Source organism: Spermophilus citellus, assembly GCF_964194105.1.
Source record: "Spermophilus citellus genome assembly, chromosome: 2".
In the NCBI taxonomy this organism is placed as follows: domain Eukaryota; kingdom Metazoa; phylum Chordata; class Mammalia; order Rodentia; family Sciuridae; genus Spermophilus; species Spermophilus citellus.
The window spans coordinates 82,101,321-82,117,482 of record NC_138183.1 but is presented as its reverse complement, the minus strand read 5'-3'; the positions used below and the strand labels follow the sequence as shown (position 1 = coordinate 82,117,482).

At 39.3% G+C, this 16,162-nt stretch overlaps 1 protein-coding gene across 1 annotated transcript in view; it reads left to right on the top strand.

Moving 5' to 3' along the window:
- Positions 1-938: 938 nt before the first annotated feature.
- LOC308638030 (guanine nucleotide-binding protein G(q) subunit alpha) overlaps positions 939-16,162 on the top strand; it is a 293,343-nt gene continuing 278,119 nt past the window's right edge. Inside the window, exon 1 of the mRNA XM_081274992.1 lies at positions 939-1,081. Within this exon, the coding sequence (XP_081131118.1) occupies positions 946-1,081 (136 nt within the window). The 5' untranslated portion in view covers positions 939-945. The remainder of the gene's footprint in view (positions 1,082-16,162) is intronic.

The window sequence follows — 16,162 nt, the reverse complement described above, 5'->3', positions numbered from 1 at the left end:
CGCAGAGCCGGAGGGGGCCGGCCCAGCCGGGAAGCCGCGCGGGCGAGGCGAGAGCCGCGCTGGGAGGCGCGCCGCGGCGGCTGCGAGCCCAGGAAAGCCTTCCAGGAGGGGCCGGGCGGCACCGCCTCCCGGCTCCCCTCCTCCCGCGTTCGCTCCCTCCTCCTCCCCCTCCCCCTCCTCCTCCTCCTCCTCCCGCCGCCTCCGTCGCCGCCGCCTCCCTCCCGGATCTGTGCTCCAGTTCAGAGAAAGAAGAAAATGTGTGTGTGTGGCGAGGGGGAGGGCGAGCATTGAGCAGTCGCTCCGCGCCTGGCAATCGGGGCCGGGGGTGGGCGTCTGGTGGAGGCGGAGGCGGAGCGGAGGCGGAGGCGGAGCGGAGGCGGAGGAGCGCGCGGCGGGCAGGCGAACCGGGTTTGCGTGCGAGCCGGGCGGTGGGCGCCCAGGAGCCGTGACAGGCGGCGGCAAGGAGCGGGCGCGCCGAGCGCTGGGAGCCATCGGCTGCCGCTCGGTGTGGGGACGCCCCGGTGAATGTGCTCTTGCCGCTGGGCGCACAGCTTAGGGGAGCCTCGGCGGCGGCGGCGGCGGCGGCGCGGGGGGCGAGGCGGGCCGCCGGTTCCTGGGGAAGGAGTCGCGAGCGTCTGAGCGAGGCCGGGCGCGGCGGCCTTCCCTCACGCGCCCTCCGAGCCAGCGCCCGCGAACGCCTCCTGAACCCGCCTCACTACTCCGGGCGGCCCAGGCCGCCGGCTCCTCCGATCCCCCGGCCCACCTGGTGGCCCCGGCCCTGGCCGCCACCCCCGCGGCGGTTCCCCGAGCTCGTCCGGGACGCGCGCCCGGGCGGCGGGGGCTCAGCGGCCACCGCTGCCTCGGGGGAGCGAGGGCGGGAGGGTGTGTGTGCGCGCGTGTGAGCAGGGGGTGCCGGCGGGGCTGCAGCGGAGGCACTTTGGAAGAATGACTCTGGAGTCCATCATGGCGTGCTGCCTGAGCGAGGAGGCCAAGGAAGCCCGGCGGATCAACGACGAGATCGAGCGGCAGCTCCGCAGGGACAAGCGGGACGCCCGCCGGGAGCTCAAGCTGCTGCTGCTGGGTGAGTACAGCTTGGGGCTGGCCTCCCTGGGCCCTGCCACCGGGCCTCTCTGGCCCCCGCCCACTACCTCAGGTCTCTGGGGGCAGCTGCCCTCCGCGACCCCCACCCCCGGGCGCCCGCCGCTCGCCCCTTTCCTTCCTATGCGCGCCCCCGGCCACTACCCGCACCCTTGCGGGCGCGCGCGCGTACACACACACACACACACACACACACACACAGAGACACAGACACACACACGTTCGGGCTGCCCTTCCCGGTGCTTCGGTGTGTGCCTGTTCGTGTCCCAGAGGGCTGTGCATTTTGTGCTGTGCATCTGCTAAGTGGCAGATCACTTGGGGCTTAGACGCGGGGATGGGAAGGTGGGCTATAGCGTTGATCTTTCTGTGTAGTGACGGGGTGCCGGATGGGTTACTGAAGCTGTGTGTGGCCCAGAGGGTTGCGAGTCGAGCCAGGGAGCTTTGGGGGATGGCGTATGGTGGGGTGGCCTTTGTGCATCCATTATCGTGCATTCTGGGGTCTGGAGGGAATGGTGGATTGGTGGGCAGACTCGCTACTAGATCCTCCAAGGAGTGATGAGGATACCAAAGAAAGGGGCTTATGTTTTGGGGGCGGGGCGGGAGGGCAAGCCCAAACGTGTCATACAAATGCTGTTCTCTAGCCACTAGACCACTGAAAGGAGAGACCCCAGAAGAGTCTCTTGGCCGGTGGATGGTGACAGGCGTGTTTCTGGTTTGCACCATTTCTTCCGGATAAAGATGAGGGATAGGAAAGCGTTGTGTTGTGTGGTTGTTGACAGCAAAGGGTGTCTTTTGTTTAATGAGGCGACCCAGATGTAGGCCTGAATTCACAATAGTTACTACTGAAAACCAGTGCAGCCGCTCAGTTACTCTCCTGGAAACAAATAGAAACCTTTTGTTTAAAACGGACAGAATTTTAATATCTTTGGAATCTGGGCTAGAAGGGAAACGGAAGCATACAGCAAAAATTTCCTCTAATCTCTAAAAGAAAGAAAGAAAAACCCACCCAACATTCTGCTTTAACACTAAGTTAGCAAGAAAATGCCATTTCTCAAATACGAATTCTATTGATTATTATCTCTGAGAGAATGTTCAGAATCAAGCCATCAGGGTTCACACACAAGCCAGCTTGACATAACTCTGAGCTATTGTGGTAGGAAGAGCAAACAGCTTTGCAGTAGCAGGCCTGAAAAATTTCTGCACTTGTGTTCTAGATATTTGCTTGTGTAATAAATACATTTCTCAAACATTTCTGTAAAAAAAGAATATTGTTAAGATTTGAGAAGCATGCCTTTTCTTTCTTATCTGGAGCATTCCATCTGCTAGCTCAAGGAACCAATTGCCTTTGGGACTGAACTACTTATGTACTGGATTATTTACAAGCAGGAACAAAATATAATGATCACAAATAGTTACCAATGGTTAATTCATATGTCATGATTTATGTCTTCATTTTGAAACCTGATTAGATAGGTGTGTATTTATTTACAAAGAATAGAGGCAAAGAGCTGAATGAAAGATGTGAGCTTCAGGGAATGAAAGAAGCCAGGGGAGGGGAAAACGGATTGAAAAGTGAAGGTCCTTTTTTAATTCTCCTTCCTTTTCTCATTTAACCCTACTTCAAATGGCTGAAAACATGAAATTGAAGGTGTTTTTTTGGATTCTCAAGATTGAGAAGAAAATAGTGAGGGCAAGAGAAACATATAGTGTTCAACTACACGATGTAAGAGAAAAGCATGTGTTTGGAGGGACTTGCCTTATGACCTGGGTTTTCTTTTTCTTTTTCCTTGTTGACAATCTATAGGTTTTTTGCAAAGCTCTGAACAGGGCCTTTGAGGTTCCTTTAACCAACCCTAACTGCCAGAAATGTGACAGTTCTGGGCCCAGCAGCTCTTGAGTTAAAGCCTAGGGGTTTGTTAAAGACCTTGGGGTTTAAACGTCTAAGAGGGAAATCCACTTATATAGCTGCTTAATTACATATTGTATATTTGGGTAATACTGTGCTTTTAAAAATGAACTTGCGAGATGATTTTCTGAGGGAAAAAATGTAAACTAAACCAGTTTTACTACTAAAGTGGAGGTAGTATGGATAACTTTTTTTATTTTATTAGATATTTGAGCAGGATTTATTAACCCAGCCCCACCTCATCTCCCAAATATGGCCTGGTAGAAGTAGGAGAAAAATACATGAATTCAGCACCTACTTTCATTACTGACATTTCATTATTCAGTTTTCTCAGAAACATGATCCTTGGACACCATGTACAAATTGCTACTGCTTCATATGCTAGATATGTTGCTTTTGTAACATAACTACTGCGCTTCCTATACTATTTGTATAGTAATGATATATATTAAACATAGATTTGTATGTGTATGTATAGGTGTGTGATTTCACAAGTTATGAGTTGAAGAGGGAAACCAGGGTAGATTTGAACAAGGGGAGATCTTGGGGAGTGGTTCTGTATGAGGAATTTCTGAGGTGCTGCTTTGTGAATAGACTGAATTTTTTGGTTCCTTCCTTCATTTAAATGACACCTGTCCAGAGGACATTGCAGAATGTATCCTGTCACAGTTTAAAGATCTGCTAGTATTTTTAACCAATTTATTTAAATGGAGGAGTTACCTTATGTTGAAATGAAATTCAATGTAAAATTATTTTCTTAGTGAGTTTTAGTTCAAGGCATGACACCATTTTAATGGAAAAAGATTTGCTTGGCAGAGATGAAAGTATTGACTCTTGCGTTTGTTCACATAATTATTTACTTTTACATAGTAATAATATAGAAACATTAGAAAAGGAAAATAGTGGTTATCTGACTAGATAGTCAGGTGTGGCAGTAAAATTTGGGCTATTTTGATTCATATTCAGCAATTATGCCAAAGTCTTCCAAATTTATTCCATAATACATAATGTTTTGGTTTTTGTTACTAAAAAAATGAACTCTGAAGATCATGATTTTATTTGCCACAGGTAAAACATGACAGATTATAGATTACATGTCTCTATAATTAAAAAAAAAATCATTCTATTCACAAATTTTAAATGGAAGAGTAACATTAAATTCTGAATTCTTGCTTTCTTTAACTTATCCATTCTTTTTTAAAATATATATTTATTTTTTAGTTGGACACAATATCTTTATTTATTTATCTTTATGTGGTGCGGCGGATTGAACCCAGGGCCTCGCACATGCAAGGCGAGTGCTCTACTGCTGAGCCACAACCCCAGCCCAACTTATTCATTCTTTGAATCATTTATTAGTGTTCATTTTCTTTGATACCTGAAAGAAAACTTTATATTCTACACAGATATACAAGAGAATATTTTATCTTGGCTTAACTTTTCTATATTTTCTAGGTATAGAGTACATAATTTCATTTAGTTGATTCATGAGTATTTACTAAGTTTTTCTATTGGTGGCACAGAGGTTATACTATTTAATATTAATTTGCATTTTGATCTATTTGAAACAAGTAGACCTGAGTGTTTACTTTAGGTCTTAGATATTCATTGTGAAGTTTTATTCAATTCCTTAAAGATACATTTTTCTCCCTGTTAGCCTGTTCTTATTTTACATGTGTCTGAAATATTTACTCTTTAGATTATAATCAAATAGGAAGATTTAATGAAAGTTTTTTATTGATTGTTTTCCGCCTATTGAAAACAGGCAAAGATTAGGTCAATTTTAAATGGAAGGTTACATATTGATTTTCTGAACAGAGTTACATATGTGTAGATTTTCTTCTGTTCTGCACTATAAGCGTGTGAGGGTAGGATTGTGTCTGTGTTCACTGTTAAATTCCAGCTTCCAGCACAATATCTAGCTGGAATGTTCTCAATAGATATTGGCTGAATGAATGATTTTATTTATGACCCTCTTGCTAGAAATTGTGACAATAATGAATAAATTATAGAGACATGGGGATCTGTAATGTTTTATCTGTGGCAGATAAAATCATGATCTTAAAAATAATTGTACCTTTAAGTAGTCCTAATAACAGCCTCTCTCTGGAAATACCAATTGATTACAGATGCATTTTAGAACAGGAGGTGTTAATGTTAGATGTTACATTACATGTTGAACCAGTGTATTACAGTTCTGTGCTGGGTGCATTTGGGAATGATAGCAGTCATACTTGAAGAAGGACAGTTGAAAGGAAAAAGAAGGAATTCTTAACCATCCACCCCCACCCTCACCTTTTTGAGAATCCTGGACCTTGAGCCCAGGGCTTTGTGCATGCTAGCCAAGTACTCTGCCACTGAGCTACATCCCCAGCCCTTCCTAGTTTTTACTCTGAGGCAGGGTCTTGCAAAGTTCCCCAGGCTGGCCTTGAACTTGAATCTTCCTGCCTTGGCCTCTGAGTTGCTGGAATTACAAGGTATGTGTACCATGCCTGGCTTCTTAATTACTTTTATCATGAAGAGACTAGTTTAAACCTATTATCTTTTTGTCATTTTCTCTATGGTATACTGATCAGAGGGAATTTTTATTTTTATTTTTTTTCTAGAATGTAAGTGAGCATCAAGCAGATTCTTGTGATTTTCTCATATCACAAGACAGGTGAAGTTTAGGCCAATTTTACACAGTGGTAGTTAAATACAGAGTATTAGGAATTGTAGACGGGACATTTTAAATACAAAGAGTATACATTTATACTAAAAACTGCACGGCAGGCTGGGAGTGCTCCAGCCAATTTAGACTAGATGCACATCAGGGTGAAAGTGCCTTTCCCTCTGTCCACCAGTAGTTCATTTGGGAAGAATGGGCATGTTAATGGAGGAAAGTGGGTATGTATGTTCATTGTTTGAACTAGTCTAGTGGCTGTCTAGGATGACTCCTGAGGACCCAAGAATGAAAGCATTCCTTTAAGTAGTCCTAATAACAGCCTCTGGAAATATCAAAATGTGTTTATGATGCTGCTTTTAAGGACTGATGGATTTTATTTTTTGCTACTCTTTTAGCTTCCAAGTGTTGAATATGTTTCTAAATGTCAGAATTTATATGGATGCAATTTTTTGAACGAAATTGCTTATAGTTTATATCTGAAGATTGAAGTGAGAACATCCCTCATAAAAATAAAAACTGTGCCTCTGACTAATAGAGCCTTTGGAGTAAGATTTCACATTGAACTTTGTAGCAAAATTCATTGTTTATATCTGCCTTATAACTGTTAGTTCTGTGCATATATGTTATTTCTTTATATGGGAACTTGACCTGGTTAAAATCCTGCTGAACAGTGAAATTATTCCATGTGAATGTATTCAAATGTTTTTACATAGGTTTTGAAAAGAGAACCAGAAGAATCACTTAGTAGCCATTTTGTTTACTACAAATAAATTTCATAGCCTCTTTTTTATTTAGAAAAAAACAACCCAGCTCTGTTTTTTAAGAAATGGCTCTTGTTCAGTTTTTAGAAGTGCCTAATAAATGTAGTTATGGTCTTTATTACAGATGAATTTTTAAGAGCCTGAAACAGCTTTTGCAGTTTTGAGACTGCATGTTATGCTAAACTTAACAGAAAAAAGGAACAGATTTTTTTTTCATGATCTAGGGAAACTTATACTTGAAATGAAATTAGCAACATTTTCTAAGGATGATTTTGATTCTAGCATTTATATTAAGTTTTCCTTACAGGGAATTGTTAGTTCTGTTGATATTAGTGGAAATGTTGTTTGGGTGTTATAGAAAAGAAATAGGGAGCTCAAAGAGAATGTCTTGAAAGAAAGAGAAGCCATTTTAAGAAGGTTAAGATTGTTTTCTTGCTAAGAAAGTGGAGTGAATCTGTCTATTGGGTTGAGAGAAATACAAGTATTTGTAGCAGCAAATTTAAAGTCTCATTTCTGGTTGAAGAGGGAGGCAGAGACATTTTTCAAAGGGAAACTTTTGTAATAGCTTTTAAGTAATCTTAAGATCTTTACAGAATTAATCCTAGGGAAGTGTGAAATAGCAATAGAAGGTAAAATGTGTGATTGTTGGTAATTAAATCTGTGGCAATAACTGACTACAGTAAACAGTGAACATTAAAGAGAGTGATTCTTTGACGAAGTTTTGTATGAACAGCTGTTACTAATAAAATTATAGGAAGTTGTTCAACAATCACCTTTGATTTGTCGCATTACTGATATGTAAGAAATCTTTCTGATTTCTCAAACAACATGTAGTTAATAAAAAAGAACCTACACATATTGACAAAACAAGTTAATGAATCCTAAATGGTCACAAATCTGTGCATACAAACAAAAATAAACATAGATGTTGTGATGATTAGAGCCCCATAGTGAATTTGCTGTATAGCTCTGTATTAACTTTTATACCTGTTCATTATTTTTGAAACCAGTATAGCATATATTGTTATAAGCCTTCATGGTTAATATATTTTTTGTGTGTTTTTGGTGCTAGGATTGAATTCTGGGGCTTATGCATTTTAATCATGCACTCTACCACTGAACTACACCCCCAGCCCCCTCCTAGTTCAGTTGCAAAGAAAAAATTAGTATTATTAAAAACTAAAATTATGCAGATGTCTCAAATTCATTTATTGAATAAACACTCATCAATTACTGAAAATAAACATTTCCTATAAAATTTCATATCAGGCATACATTAAAAAGGAAGTTGTATACGAAATGTTGGCCTAATGAACAAATATTAAACACTCACTGTGTGCAAAATAATGTGTTGTGTGAGGTATTCCTTATTTCTTATTTGCCAATGGCAAGGACTAGGAGTATTTCTCACAAGCTTGTTTCATAGTAGTCGCCCATATTCTGGCATGTCCTACTAATTTTTGGCCTTCCTGGCTTTGGCTTTTCTGTTGGCTCTTCATACAAAGAAAACAACAAAATAATCTGAATGAAGGCCATTGTAGGAGCTTTCTGGGGATTTACAACTGGGGAAAGCAGATGATTTTGAGAATTTGGATTTCTAAGTTTATATGCATTATTTTCTTCGAGAATGTCATTTTTGTGTTTAAATGTGGGAACCTGTTTATGATTGCTTGTCTTATGTTTCTACCGGATTGGAAGTTTCATGAGGGCAGAGATGAGTCACTTTTCTTTATCATAGCATCACACAATGCTTACTTAGTTGATTTCACAGTGATTTTATTACTAGTAACTAAGGGTGTATGGGTAGCTGGATTCCCCAAATAAAGTAATGGAAGTGAATTTAAACTTCTTGCTTTCTTTTAATAGAATCATCCATAGATTCTTCATTTTCTGCTCCTCTTTGCTGTTTTGTGGGCCACCTGGGGCACAGTAAAAGGAATTCTGTTTTAAAGACCGGATGGTTTTGGCTTTTTGCCTGTCTCAGTTATTCTCGAGGGAGAGTATTTCAGGTGAACATTCTCATATTGTTTCAGGTTGAAAAGCCAAAGGCCGTGGATTCAGCAGTTCCAATGGAAAGACTGTCCTTTGACATTTGAAAATTCCATGAACCCCTTATTACATGATTAATCTTGGATTTGGATTATGAGCAGTTGATTGCTTTAGAAACAAAATAATCATCTCAAGGAAGTGTATAATGGATTGTGGTGTGGTTGAGAATTAAAATGTTTTTAATATCATTATTTTCCTGAAACCTCATAGAAAGAACTATAATTGATCCACACATTAAAGAAAAAGAGGTAGAGCAAGACTTTTTGGCTCTGTTGTAGTAAGTGAATAGAGGTGTTTAGAAACATAATCATGTGTGTTTCTATTTAACTTGTGTTTTTTTTCCCCTTTGTAGCACTGGAATCATAAGTTAATTGCCTTTTTTTTTTTTTTTTTGGTCACCACTTGGTAAAAAAAAATTAAAATAGAATTTTCTCTCTTTTTTTTTTGTTTTAAAAGCATTTTTCATCATTTTAAATGTTTCTCTTCTACATTTCCTTTGCTATGGGAACAGTAGGGTGATTGGTTGCCTCTTGTACTACCATACATTTCCTGGTGACTGCAGTTGTCTAGTTGTTTCTAAAGAAAAATGCTCCAGTGATTTTACCCACCCCCCATTATTTAGGATCCCAGTCATTTACTACAGGTACCCCCATCCCTTCTATGTGAATGCTACTTATTCACCCATTTTTAAAATTTTTTTGTTTTTTAGTTGTAGTTGGACACAATGCCTTTATTTTATTTATTTATTTTTATGGTGCTGAGGATCGAACTCAGTGCCTCTCATGTGCTAGGTGAGCGCTCTACTGCTGAGCCACAACCCCAGGCCTCATTTTCCCATTTACTCTTACCATGTCTTCCTTAAAAACGCTGGGAGGGGTTCCTCAGATTCTCTGGTTTGCACATTTCCTTAAGATTTAGAGAACTTCTAAGTTGATACTTCTGTCAGACATCATGTGGCAGTGAGCTGGTGAGAGGGGAAGTTGGGTGCTTTAATACATTAAATGAAATGGATTTGTGAACGTGGGTGTAGGAGATGATTAACTTTCTTTTGCTGTACTTACTCTGGGTTGCAGAGCAAAATTTGTTGTTACTGAAATAAATGTAAAATTCTCCTTCCTCTTCCAGAGGGCAGGGACTTGAGATTGGTTCATGATTACCAGCAGAGAATTAGTGAGCCAGAGCTGGGTAATATAAGGGGCCACTGGGTTGCAAAATAGGATGCAATGTATTTGTTGGAAGGAGAAAAGATCCTGTAAGCTGTAAGTGGAGGTGGAGTTATGTCACATCTTTTTCATTTAACTGTTTGTATGTCCTGGTCTCAATTACTTGAGAACTTTAATGACATCTCTTTCTGATTGCATTTCCTTGCAGATATTAAGGAGGATGATAGTAACCATGTCCTTTGTTACACCTAGGCAGCCTTTAGGGTTTTTTTTTTTTTTTTTTTTTTTGCTTTTTTTTAAGGGAAAGGTGCTGTACTTTCTTGCCATGTGAATTGATATTTTATGATCTATGCTTTGCACAGCACCTTCAGCCTCCATGATATACATTCTTTCTGCAGATGGCAAATGCAGTTTTCCTCTTGTCCTAGAGAGCTGACCCATTTCCTGTGACTTGTTCTAATAATACAGGATGACTTTAATGTTAGTTCATAGCTTGTCCTTAAAAGAATGCCAGATACTTAAGTATTTAACCCTCTTGGCTCTCTTAACTCGTGTAATATATTTTTGAGAATTGACAAACCATGTGATGATTTAAAAACAATGGCAGACTGGCTTTGTGAAAATTTATTTGACTAAATAATTAAACACGCCTTATGACTGTGCATTCTGGATTAATTATGTTTATTTGTTCTAAAACCTGCTGCTGAAATTTTTTTTCCCCTCATAGAACTAACCTTAGGTTATTTTTGTTCCTTTGTTTGGCTGCTTTTTCTATAACAACCTGTAGAATGAAGAGATTGGATGAAATGATCTCTAAGGACTGTTTGAACTTTGAAACTTTTTCTGCTTCCCTTCTGCAGCTTCTGCATCTCTGCCACTTTCTGTCTAAACTCATCCGTGGATGAAGGGTCTGAGGTCCCCCTACTCCCTTTCCAGTGATGGTAGACTGAACAAGGGAGCATTGCTGGATGGGCTGCTTCTAACTGGCCTGGATCTTTTTTTTTTTTTTTTTTTTTTAATATTTTTTTAGTTGTTGATAGATTTTTTTTTTTTTTTAAATTCATACGCGGTGCTGAGAATTGAACCCAGTGCCACATGCCAGGCTACCACTGAGCCACAGTCCCAGCCCCTGGCCTGGATCTTCTCTCTTTTCCCTCCATAATAGCTTTGAGTGCCCTACAGGCAGCTTACCACTTCTGGGGAGGGCGCAGTGAGGGAGGAGGGCCTGTGAATGAGGCCTTAGCAAGTCTGTCCAGAGCTCCCCCTCCTGCTGTCTGGCATGCTGCTGATAGTTGCACTGTCTTCATAGGGAATGGTATCAAAAACCTCCTGTTGTATCAGCATGGGTCTCTTGCTTCCTGCAGGAAGGGTGATATCCTGGGAGGCACTGAGGTGGAGCATAAGAGGCACAGTGTTCAGGCGCTGCTCTGCTCAAGCCTGGGTCTTTTCTTGCGTATCCTTAGTCAGTTTTCTTTCACTCACTACTTCTTTTTTTATTTGTTTGTTTGTTTTTTCTTGACTGGGCCATAAGCATTACTTTTCATGTGCCTACAAGTAATCTCTGCTCTTCAAGTCCATGTCTGACGTTTTTAGTTAGTGCTGGCTGGTTTGCCTTGTGAGCCTGGGCACCAAGAAGGCCCCATATACCAAAGCAGAGCACATTTGGGGAGTTGCTTTGTTTCTAGATCTAGTAGGTCCCTTTTCCTCATCTTTCCAGGAAAGATTCAGCAGTAAGCCTTGACTCATTTGTGTTCATTTCTTCTTCTGTTATTGTGCCACTATTTCCTTTGGGCTCCCAGTGAAACTAGAAAAACATGCATGGCATAGATACTGAGATAAAATTTTTATGCTTTTTTTTTGTTTTAAAATATATTTAATGGTGTAACTTCTGACCCATCCTCATTTGCCATGACTGTGATCAGAGGAACCTTAAAATAGTAACTTCATACCCTTATGTGCATATATGATTACATGATCTGTGTAACTGTATGTCATGTACAACCATGATGTTACACATGAAGTTACACTCCATTTACGTATGATGTGTCAAAATGCATTCTACTGTCATGTATAACTAATTATAACAAATAAAAAATATATTTAAAAAAAAAAAGTAACTTCCTATGTCCTTTTTCTGCATCTGGAGAAAGGGCTTTGGCCAAAGAAGGAACAGCCAGATTCTTACCTGAGGCCTGGAGAAATGCTATAAAAAAGGGACTAATTCTTATTCTTCTGATGGTGTCAGGCAGGGGATTGGCATTCCTGGGCACCTGCTTTCCTCCTGGCCCACTGCCTTTTCATTATCTGGTCAGCAACAGGCTTTGATCTTAGATTTGGAGTTGGACAGGTGCTGGGGGAAAAAGAGAGCAAAGGAGAGTAATGGGGAGTCCATGGGACTTGGAAGGGTGGAGGGTATTTGCTAATAGGGATGGTACAGTTGTTTCTTTGCTAGGCTCTGGAGGGAAAGAGAAGAAAGCACAGGAGAGGTGCCTGTGACTTTGCTTGGTGTTCTCTACCAGGAAGAGCTAGGCTAATGCTGCTTCCTCTGCTGGCTCTAACACCTAACCATATTTCTCCATCCTCTCATATGCTGTGTGGTTCTTTTAGATGGTAGATTGAGAGATGAAGTATAGAATCCTGGGTTGGATAGAAGTTTATATTGTAGATACTGTATCCTGCAGGTTACATAGACTTAAGCGCAGATCTTATGTGGAACACTCCAGAAAACCATTCACATATAAAAATAAAAATTGCAACCTGGCTCCTCCATTATTGTCTTGAATTCTGTTCATTTAGCGGTAGGTTATGAGAGTGTCTCTTGAGACATCCTCATCCAGGAAATCTGCTTTTACCTAGCTTGCTTCTCTTACAGTGGAGTGCCTTTCAGTGGTCCAGGGCAGTAGAAGATAAGCAATTTCATGAGGTATTCTTGCCAGATAGATTCATACTCAGGTGGAGACATGTACTGCAGAAGTACTTTTGCAGTTTGTAGATCAATTGGGCCATTACATCCAAGCCTAGCAGTGGACTTTGCGTGTGCACATGTGCGCAAATGAAAACATGCTAAGCCCACACTTACCATTGAGCTATATCCCCAGCCCTTTTCTCTAAAAATCTTAAAGTTACTTAATCCCTATTTCTAATTATGACCAGCATTCAAAATAGAGTTGTGTTGATCTGTATTATCAACGTAAGAGGATTTCTTGACTCAAAGTATGGGCAGGTATATTTTGAAAAATCTGAATAATTTTGAATAATTCAAGAGAAGAATTAGATAGTGCTGAAACAAAAAGATACTTGAAATCAGTCACCCAATGATTTATTTTTTCCTAATAAATATATTCTTCCTTTGTATTATATAATGTATCTTTAAGTATTGTGGTCGGGACTGGATTTATGTTATATTTTATAACTGGTTTTATTGCTAGTCACTTCCACAAACTAATGAATTGCCATATATTGGCTCCTTTTGGAGGCAAGCTTGACTCTGATATGGCATCTGGAGGGGGCAAGGTCTTGCTGTGATCAAGGACTAACCGCCTCTGAACATTCTAGTTTCTCCTGCTGTGCCATGGGTCATTTAAATGTTCTCCATACTACAATAGAAATTACTAGAGATTTCAGGCATATATAACCTTATGTAGTGATGATTCCCATAAATTTCCCATCTTCTGTGGGACAAGAAATCTGTATGTTGCTTTATTAGTTTGTGAAAATTTGTATTTTCTTAGAATTTGTATTTCCATAAAATCTTTGACAAAGAGTTGTATTGTTTTAAAAATATATATTTTTTTTAGTTGTAGGTGGACACAATGCCTTTATTTTTGTTTAGACACAATGTCTTTATTTTTAGTTATTTATTTTTATGTGGTGCTGAGGACCCAGTTCCTCACCTGTGCTAGGCGAGCACTCTACTGCTGAGCCACAACCCCAGCCCCAAGAGTTGCATTTTAATAGAGGAAAGTATAGGACTTCATTCATATCTTTTTAGGGAAATTTTAATTCCCATTATATTTTCATGAAAATCACCAGCTTTGTCCATTGAGAAACACATTTTCTGTAGGGCTTTCTACTCCAACCCATGGTTATTATGAGAATACAAATCTCTAAAGTTTTTCTAAATCTCCAGAGTCTGTGAATTGCTACTCAAGTTACAGTGTATCCTTCCCAGAATTAATTAATACATCCAGCATCCCCTAGTCCTGAGTCATGAGGTCACCCAATGATTTATTTTTTCCTAATAAATATATTCTTCCTTTATATTATATAATGTATCTTCAAGTATTGTGGTCGGGACTGGATTTATGTTATATTTTATTTCGTTTTTGAAATGAAATAAAGAAGGAACACTTGACATATATATCCTCTGGTTAAGATAGAAAAAAAAATAGTTATTTGATGAGAAAACTGTTGTATTTAATAATTCAAGTTTTTTTCTTTTTTAATATTTATTTTTTAGTTTTAGGTGGACATAATATCTTTATTTTATTTTTATGTGGTGCTGAGGATTGAATCCAGTGCCTCACACATGCTAGGCAGGCACTCTAGCTTTGAGCCACAACCCCAGCCCAGTAGTCCAAGTTTTGAGTCAAAAGGAGAGGTTTGTTTTTTTCCATTTGAGACTTATGTTCTTAAGGAATGCATTATTTTCATGTTAGCCTTTGAGTGACAGCCCATTCGTTATTTGTTAAATCTTATTTTTCAGCAATTTTGAAATTTTACAAATAAGGCAATTTTTTTGCGCAAAATTTGAAAAAAACTGGTTAAAAATTTATCCATAAATTTCTTCAAAATGCACCAGTCTAATTTAAGAACCATGATCTTTTTCTGTGTACTATTTCTTTCTAGTCTGTGTGTCTCCCCATCCCCCGTTTCTCACATAGGTGTAATCATGCTGTAGTTTAGCAGTATGTTGCAAGCATTTTCTACATGACAGTGTAGAGTTCATATTAATGTTTGAAATAGCTGTGTAAGATTTTGTCGAAAAGATGTATACTAATTTGTTTACTCAGTCCCTTTTTTTTGCATTAGTTTTCTTTCAGTGTTTCCATTTGAAAAATAATGTTGTGATAAAGTTCTTGGTGGATAGCTTTTAAAAACACAGTTTTGTTAGAGAAGGTTCATAGGTTATGGGACATAAAAACTTTTTACGACTGTTTACACTGTTTACATATACCCAAAGTATATTCTAAAATGATTGTATACAGTTGGTAACATTGATTAGTATTATGAGATCATCAGTAAGTTAGTAGGTAAAAAAATGGTTATGTAATTTTAAATTTTCATTTATTTGATCACTAGTGAGAACAATCATTTTCCCATGTTTGTTTTTAGTTAGATATCTTATTTTGTGATTTGTCTATTCATTTCTTTTGCCTATTTTTGAGCTCCAAACATACAAATGAAACTAGCTTTTTGTCATATTTGCTGCAATAAACTTGACCCCAGTCTGTTGTTTTTCTTTTTCTTCATTTGTATTGTTTAATACAGAAGTTTTTAAAATTATCAAGCCAAATCTGTTGATCTTTCACTATTCTGTTTTAAAACAAAAATCTTAATCAGCTTTAGATATTCCATGAAAGCCAGATTTACTGCCATTGTTTTTGACAAAACTAGATTGAATGTAGTGTGTTATACATCACTGTTGTATGATTCTTTTTCTTTCAAAATGAAAATGAAGTATACATATCTGTTCACACAGATCCTATAACATGAGCCATTCTATGTATAATTGCCTTTTTTGGGGTCCAGTAATGTGTAAGATATCTTACCATGTTAATATAAATTTTTTCGCATAATTTTTTTGATTTTTTAGTGTTCCTGTATTTTTTGTTTTCTTTTTGCTGTGCCCTGGGATGGAATATACGGCCTTAAGCATGCTAGGCAAACTCTCTACCCTGAGCTTCATACTCAGCCTCCAAAGTATTTTGAATCATACAGAAGGGGATATAGCTACCAGCTCATAAAAGCCAGCTGTGTACATTTTTTTGTCAACTCTATATTCAGTGACTTCACTTTGGCAACTTGATATTAGTCATGGTGGGAATGTTTACACCACAGAAATTGGTAATAAATATTTATCAGGACACCACTCTTTATACTTGATCCCTATTGATGAATAGTTACTTCGAGTCCATTAATTTTTTTTAAACAATCAGTGCAACTGTGAACATGGTAGGGAATACTTCTTTGTACACTTTTATGATTGTTTCCCTCAAATAAATTCCCCAGAGTTTGATGATCTGCCAATGATAGGCTTATTTAAAATGTTGATACATGTTAACCACATTGCCTTTCAGAAAGGTTCTATTGGTTTGCTTTCCCACCCCTAGTTTCTGGTTTTGGCTGTTTTGACCTATTTCACTATCATTGGATTATGCCAATCTGAGGGGCAAAAAAATGTTCTTGCATTGATTTGCATTTTATTGAATTGATTTATTTTAAACAGTTTTTATTTTCTAAACGGCCTATAAGCCCCTTCACCTACCTACAAAAAATAACTAATAAATGTTTCAGTTTA